The following is a 7,459-nucleotide window of genomic DNA, read 5'->3' on the forward strand; positions in this document are numbered from 1 at the left end:
ACTGCCAGCGGCTCTGGAAGTGTTTAGGCAGGTTTATGCTGAGTAATATGTTTAGGTGGTGCATGCATTCTAATTCAGAGTTTTGCCCATATTAAGATAAACTTCCTGTGCCTATTGACAACAACAGAGATCTGTTTACTCTGGCTTTATCTCCAAGCTAAACAAGTTTTAAAGAAATACTAGAGAGAAATTGGAGTATTTCTTTAATGTAGGAGGCTTATATTTTGGTTGTAACAAGAATGGTGTTCTCAAGCTAGATCTACCCTGAAAGTTTATGATTGTACTTCAGGTATTAGACTTTCTAGAAACTGTGGTTAGAAAAAATTAAAGATCTAACTTTCTAGTATGCTTCTATACTCAGTGGCTTCTTGGCACTGCTTGGCATGACATTATCAAAAAATGTCATGATGTGGTAAAGAGTTCTACTAAAGACAGGAAACCATTATTTCTGCTTTTTCATACTCTTTATTGCCAACAGTTTAAAATGGTCAACATAAAAAAAAAAAGACATTTTGATAATAAATACTGCTCTTTGGGCTGTAATAAATAAAAAGTTTATTAACAAGGAATGCACTTTTCCAGCCACAAGTATCTTCAAAAATTAATGGAAAAAAAAATTATATATGGCCATAGTTCACAGTTACGCAGCCAAAAGCTGCTCCAATTACAGCCTTTAAACAACATGGGAGCTTCCTCCCTTCTCCCTCCCCTTCAGGAAGTATATTCACAGTTCCAAGTCCTCTGGCTGAAATGCTCTCAACAGAGAGAATTTAAGAATCAATGCACCTTTCTGCAAAATTGTCTGAAAAACCTTTTAAAACAGGTATCTCAACGAAAACTGCATTCTGGTTCACTCTTGGATTGTCCAAAGTCAAGAACTGTATGCCTTAGCCTGTTCTGGTTCCACCCAGTCCAGCAGGCCACAGGGGAATTGTTTTCGTACCACCACATGTCCATCTTCTTCAACATGCTCTAGATCATTCTACTGGCTTCCCTGTAGATCTCACAGTGGAAAAGAGGAGTCCCGTAGGGTCCATTCGAAGTCTTTTAGTTACATCTTTGTAAGAGCATGTTCAGGGCATATTCCATTCGATTTTTTAATTCTAATGAACAGCCAGACATCAGCAGAGTTGTCAGTCTGAAAGTTGTAGATATCCTATCTTCATTGATGTAAGTGAGAAGGTATTCTTCATTTTGGCTACAGATGATTATTTTTGTATGATCATGGTAGAAATTCACCTTAAAAAATAAACATAAATATTAGATCTCTCAAAATATTCAAGAATTAGAAAAATTCAGTCAATTACTAAACTGGCTAGGCACAGATTTTTCTGTGTAGGACCTAAACATGCGCTTTCCTGAAGAGTTCATTTACCTGAAAGGTGCCATCATTAAAGAGCATCATTAGGGCCTTATCAGATTTTAGCCACTGAAGGAGGTAGAGCCGAGGTCTTCGAATATCAGTAACACTAGGCAGATCTCCACCCTGGAAGAGATTAGGAGAGTGAGTTAGTGCCTACAAAGATTTTGTAGCATGCACTCTATTATTATTCTAAGAAAATCCTCTCAAACTTAAGCAAGCATCAGAGTGGCTTTGGAAATCCCTGCCTCCACCTCCCAGAGATTCTGATTCAGTACATCAAGGAGAGGACAGGAGAATCTGTTTCTAACAAGCTTCAAAGTGATGCAGATGCTACTGCTCTGTGGACTACACTTCAAATGTCACCACTCTAAAGTCACGGTACTTACATCCATGAGGTTCTCCTCCATGTAATGAGAAAAGTATTTCAGCACCGTCACTTGACTAATAAATTGCTCAGGAGCATCTGTTGCTGGGAAAACTGAGCATTGGCCAAGCTCTGCGTAATAGTGAACTGTTCTATAAAAACAGGAATGAAAGGGAGAGAAGAGGAAAAAAATAGAAGCAGTTAATCACTGTTTTTAGATTTCTTTAGTGCAAGACTAGAGAACTGACAGGATTTCATTAATTGATACACTTACTTTTTGTCTGGAAGGAGGCTCATGTGAGCACCATTGTTGAAAAGGACACCGACGGTGTGGTCTGAAAGCTGGTACCCGAAGCCGTATTTGTTAGAGTAATCAACCCATTTGGTGACCCACTGAAATGATGTGCTCAGCTGCTCTTTGGGAATGCAATCAGCTTCTGGCATGTTTTCCAGACATCCCCGAAGAACTCTTGCCACTGTGTCTGCAACACTTCCCATCGTACTGTCTTCAAGGCCTGAAAAGGCAGAGAGAAATGTTTCAAGTTATACAATATTTTAGCAATAAAACCTCGGGTTTGGTAGATGCTAAGTTTCACTCCATTAATTCAAAAGACATAGAACTCAAGATTATTTTCCAATTCCGGTAATCTTACTACTTCGATGTTAGATTAAGCTACAAAGTAAATTGACTTAAATTATTATGTATTTAGCAGTGGCATTTAGAGTTTTGTTATTTAAAATATGATTGACAACCACTTACATTCACTGCTGCTGCTGCAGCTGCCAAGCGTCCCTCTGACTATCATCCGAATAGCATCCCCAATCTGCTGCTTGTTTTCTACTGCGGGTGTTCCAGACCTGGCAACTGTGGTGGTAGGTGGCTGGAGCTCCTTAGGAGAGAGAAGATTTATGCAATGAGTCAAGCATCTAAATTCATTTAAGGTTGAGAATTCCAGATTAAGATGAGAGTGAGGCAATTGCTGGGAAAGCTTATCAAAAAGCAATGGACACAAGCCAGATAAAAGATAACGCAATAACGCGCTTGCATGCACTGTAAAACTGAAAGACTTCCTTTTAGTTTTAACTTCCCTTTCAAAGGGTTTGAAGAAAAACTTCAGTAAATATGACATTTTTGAACCATGATAATCATAGTCCAAGAGCTATTTAATAAAGAGTGGACGTAATGTAAAGTGTGAATATCTACTTTAATCTTTCCCAACACACCTCATCTGTCCTGTGTTTGCTGGGTTGCTGAGTTATTGAAGTCTTTTTCAAATCATGCCTAAGCTTGTAGATGTCTTCATCTTCTTTAGACACTCTATCTGTATATCAAGAAACAGAATTACAAACATTAGTCTATCTTAACAAGGTAGGAACAGGGTTAGCCATATCTTCTCCTTCTTGCATTACTGACCAACTTATGACCATCCTGGACAAAAATAGCATTTTACCTTTGCCATTAGCTGCAACTACCCCAAAAGCCCTCTTTAATGTTTGCAAAATACAAAGCTATCAATCACAATTCAAGGTATGGATTTATTATGCTATAAATATCAACATTTAAGAATATGCAAATATGGCCAAGTTATGCTAATATAAAATTCTCTTTTAACTAATTTAAATATAAATTTAAATATAATATTGGGTACAAAAAGGAAAAGAAGTCTTGTTAACTTACTATGTGTGTCAATATATCTTGCTTTGTCTTTTTTGCCACCAAAGAGAGCAGCAGCTGCTTTCTTAAAGAAATTCTTAGCTGGGCTTGATAAGTGGAAATCTGGAACTGTGTGACAACAGCTGGAAGACAGTCTGTCCGGAGTGAAGCCCTGTGGAACATTAGAAAAGGCCTTCAGTAACCTGTCAGGTAACTGGGATCAATACCATGTAATTAAAACAAAAGATAGTGCACCAACCTGCAAAAAAAAGTCATGTCGAATGATGTCATCCAAACTGGGACGATCCTCTGGGTTTTTGGACAACATACTAGCAATTAAGTGCTTGGCAGGAGCCAGCAATGAGGACGGCATTGTATACCTTGCTTCCCTTATGCACCTATAAGTTTCTTTGAGATTTGTAGTTTCAAATGGGGGCCTCCCTAGTAACATTGTATACCTGTGTGCAAAGAAACACATCTTTAGCAATGGTCATAAAGCAACTCAAGTGTTAAAATTTAAATCCAAATTTGCTTTTTAATTATTCTGCTGCATTTACTTACATGACACAGCCCAGGGCCCAAATGTCTGATTCACAGCCATGTCCTTGTTTGTTCAGGACTTCAGGAGAGAGATAGTTCGGGGTACCACATATCGTTCTGGAAAGATGAAATATTGAGATCGTGTTAGGAATTACTCCACTATTTAAACTTGGTTCTCTTGACGTGACTTGATGGGAGACAAAATCTTAAACAAAATCTTAATATCTACAGTGAATTTCTATTTGGAAACATTTGACTTTTAGCATCTGAACAATTGAGATCTGACCAAGTGAGTTTTGGTAATTTTTTACAGTGCACACACATTGTTTTAGCCCACATGCAACGTGTGGTTAACCAAATAAAACCAGGGACGTCGTGGCATTTTATACATTTCAGGCCAAGAAAAGACTTCATTGACTGCTTTCATAATCAATTTAGAGGCACAGCGTGCTCTGTCTAGTCCATAGTGGGCATTCAGTAAGTATTTCTTTAAATTAACATTGCTATGATTTATAGATGTTATCACTGGACCTCTGAAACATGAAATGCAAAACAGCGAAGGCATGTTTGGTCTCTCCACAAAACCCTACTAGGATGCATCTTTCGGACTCTTACCTCCTTCTGTGTTCCAAGGGTTCTAGCCTGGCTGCCAAACCGAAGTCCCCAACTTTTAGTTCCATGGCTTCATTAATAAAAAAGTTCCCTAGATGATAAACAAAAAAAAAAAAAGTGAATCCTTTTGAAAATGCATTCTAAACAAGTACACATACATCCACTTTGGAGCCAGGCAGCCAATTGTTATATGAAAGACGCCCATTCAAAAGCAAGATTGCAGACGCTAGATCCCAATTAAGAACATTCATATGTAAAAATAGACAGAGAGAGAAAAGGAACTCTAACACAAAACTCAGCTTTTGGCATCAAGGACTTACCTAGTTTGAGATCTCTGTGCAAGATTTCTTGTTCATGAAGGTATTTCAGTCCAGACACAATCTGCCTGAGGTAGTATCGAACTTCTGGCTCTGTCAACACCTTTCTTGCTTTCAAAATATGAGCCATTGACTAGGAAGAGAAGAAGGAAAAAAGAGAATGTGTCAAACAGTTATCAAAATCACTGGTTTCCCTTTGCAGGATATGCAATGAAAGTTAACTTTGCAGTGTAAATACTGCCACAGCTAAAATACCAGATAAAATACTTTTTGAATACCGTGTTAATTCGGGGTAAGTAAATGTTCTCAAATAGGAGTTGACACTTACCCTTCTACTGCAGTATTCCAAGAGAATGTAAATGTTTTCTTTGTCCTCAAAGTAGTGGTAAAACTGCACTACATGCTTATGATGAAGAATTCTGTGAAGCTCTATTTCTTTGTCAATCTAAATGAAAAAGCAAGGCAAGGCTTATTAGCCTCCAGTCACCTCGGAAAAGCCAGTGATTACACATGCAGAAGACATTTTCCTAACAGGGAAGGGCCATCCCTGCACACAAAGAAAATACTTTACTCAAGAGTCATACACACCTTTTCCCTTTGATGAGGTTTAGCTACTCTGCTGTGAGGAATAATTTTTGCGGCGTAGACTTTGTTATTTGTCAAATCTGTCATCTCGTAACATTTTGCAAAGCCACCCTGAAAAGAAACAAAGCCGAGACGGAATTGAGTATGGCACAAAAATGGACGGCAGATATTTAAAATAAATAAATAAATGGGAAGAAAGAAAAGCAAAAAAAAAAAATTGAGGAATGGAGAAGGGTGGTCAGAGGAAGGCATTCGACTTCGTTAAAGCTCCCTCATGAAGAGAAACGCATTGCTGGAAACAGCAACTTCAAACAGTTTTTTTCCTATAATATAAAGGGGAGCTTTATGGAGGGAGTTGGAGCGGGGAGACATGAAAAATAATGTCTGATGAGACTTGTTAGGAAAATTCCCTCGGAGCAGATGGAGGGAGAGAGGTCTGATACAGAAAGCCCTCGCTTCCAGACTCAAGATGCATTTCTCTGGGCTGCGGGGTGGCACACAGTTGTGAGGCTAAGGCAGGCAAAGCCGATCCCCAGCGCTGCCGGTGCACAAAAGCCAGGCAGCAGGTGAGGAGCCCACCTCGCGCTGGGATCTGACCCCCGAAAAACCTGGAAGCGGCGGGCGCGGGACCCCGCGGGCCTGCCCGGCTTGGGGTCGCCCGGACAGACCTCCCGCCCGCCAGCCCGCCCGGCAGCCCGGCGCCCTCCGCTTGTCACCTTTCCCAGCACTTTGCCCCGGCAGTAGCGCTTCCCCGTCGTGGGGTCGACGATAATCCGCGAGATCTCGGGCCCCGAGTGCGAATGGTGGTGATGGTGGTGCGGGGCCGCCGGGGGCACCTGCGCCTGGGACTGAGGTGGCTGCGATTCCTCGGGGGGCTGCGGCGGCCGCTTCTTCTTCGAGTCCCCTCCGCAACCCTTGCCCAGCGCCTGCTCGCACATTTTGGTGCTGGCGGCTGGCTGGTAGGTGATAGTCCGCAAAAGCTCCATGATAGCCTTGCCGGCCCGCACTGCCCACTGCCACCCCCTAGGCGCGGTCACACGTCCGAGTCGGCCGTGGCCCTCGCACCCCTGCCTCCGGTGCCAACGCGCACCTTACACCCCGGTCCACTTGTGCGAGTGAGAAGGCTCGGCGAAGTCTTATATACTGGGCGGCGGGAAGGGGGCGGAGACTCGATACGCGACACCGCGACACGGCCGACGCCCCGCCCCACGGCCTGCCGAGCGCGCTTGGCCGGGAAGCAGGTCCTGTCCTGCCACCTAGGTCTCGCTTCGGAGCGGAGCCGCGCGCCTCGAACGCCGGCCGCCGGGAACTCTCGCAGCCACGGGAAGGCCTTCAGGGCCGTCTGTGGGCCCTGCTGCCACGTTCTTCGAAGGCTCTGAGCCTCAGTTTAGAAAACAGAATCCCGAGGGCCGATGCCTGGCCCCACCCCCGCCCCAGCCGCCTGGTGTCAGGGCAGTGCCGTGACCGGAGCGAGTTGGGCGCGGGTGTAGACGCAGTCCCTCCCCCGCACAGCCCTTCCCCGCCGCCCCACGACCCGGCGCCTCTTGTGTCAAGGTATCAGGGTGCCCGGAGCCCGCCGCACGGGCACGCGAGGCCTCCTCCGGCCGTGTGACAAGGCCCCGCGCGTGACGCGCTCGTTGGTGTCTAGCTGGGGCAGTGCCGAGAGGCCGTGCGGGTGAAAGGCCGGAATTCGGGGAGCCGGGCATTCGAGCCCATCGCCGCATCGCGCTGGGGCAGACTCGGGCCCGCACGCTGGGATCCCGGGCCGATCGGCCAACAGTGCCAGTGCTGGCCCCCGCCCATCCCCCTAGAGCGAGCCTCTGTCCGAGGTCAGCCCCTGAACCTTGGAGAACGAGGTCGACGCCTCGGCAAGGCGTCCTCCGCCGGTAGCCCGATGATTGGAAAGCAAGGGCGCCATCTTGTGGAATGTTCCGGAAGTGCCGTTAGGTGTCAAGTGGGCAGCGGTTGACGACAGTGGGGCTTTGACAGTTACTGGTACTAAAAATCGATGCCGATTGTGAGTT

The 7,459-nt window shown here is 44.6% G+C and overlaps 1 protein-coding gene across 1 annotated transcript; it reads right to left on the reverse strand.

Moving 5' to 3' along the window:
* Positions 1–445: 445 nt before the first annotated feature.
* Positions 446–6,548, reverse strand: PLK2 (polo like kinase 2). The gene is made up of 14 exons (XM_005556946.5): positions 6,152–6,548; positions 5,439–5,546; positions 5,179–5,295; positions 4,854–4,983; positions 4,537–4,624; positions 3,943–4,038; positions 3,641–3,839; positions 3,406–3,553; positions 2,952–3,049; positions 2,488–2,617; positions 2,002–2,242; positions 1,750–1,879; positions 1,376–1,486; positions 446–1,239 (listed from the first exon to the last, which is right to left on the reverse strand). The coding sequence occupies exons 1-14, from the start codon at positions 6,419–6,421 to the stop codon at positions 1,048–1,050; spliced, it is 2,058 nt and encodes a 685-aa protein (XP_005557003.1). The 5' UTR covers positions 6,422–6,548; the 3' UTR covers positions 446–1,047.
* Positions 6,549–7,459: the final 911 nt, after the last annotated feature.

The sequence above is a fragment of the Macaca fascicularis genome, chromosome 6 (genome assembly GCF_037993035.2).
Source record: "Macaca fascicularis isolate 582-1 chromosome 6, T2T-MFA8v1.1".
Taxonomy (NCBI): Eukaryota; Metazoa; Chordata; class Mammalia; order Primates; family Cercopithecidae; genus Macaca; species Macaca fascicularis.

What these genes read in the sequence shown, in the direction of transcription:
- PLK2 (XM_005556946.5), bottom strand. Translation starts at nt 6,421, where the DNA reads ATGGAGCTTTTGCGGACTATCACCTACCAGCCAGCCGCCAGCACCAAA. An exon ending in CCCTTGGAACACAGAAGGAG is followed by an intron (nt 4,039 to 4,536) that starts GTAAGAGTCCGA and finishes TCATCTTTCCAG; the next exon opens with AACGATATGTGGTACCCCGA. An exon ending in CTGCAGCAGCAGCAGTGAAT is followed by an intron (nt 2,243 to 2,487) that starts GTAAGTGGTTGT and finishes CTGCCTTTTCAG; the next exon opens with GCCTTGAAGACAGTACGATG.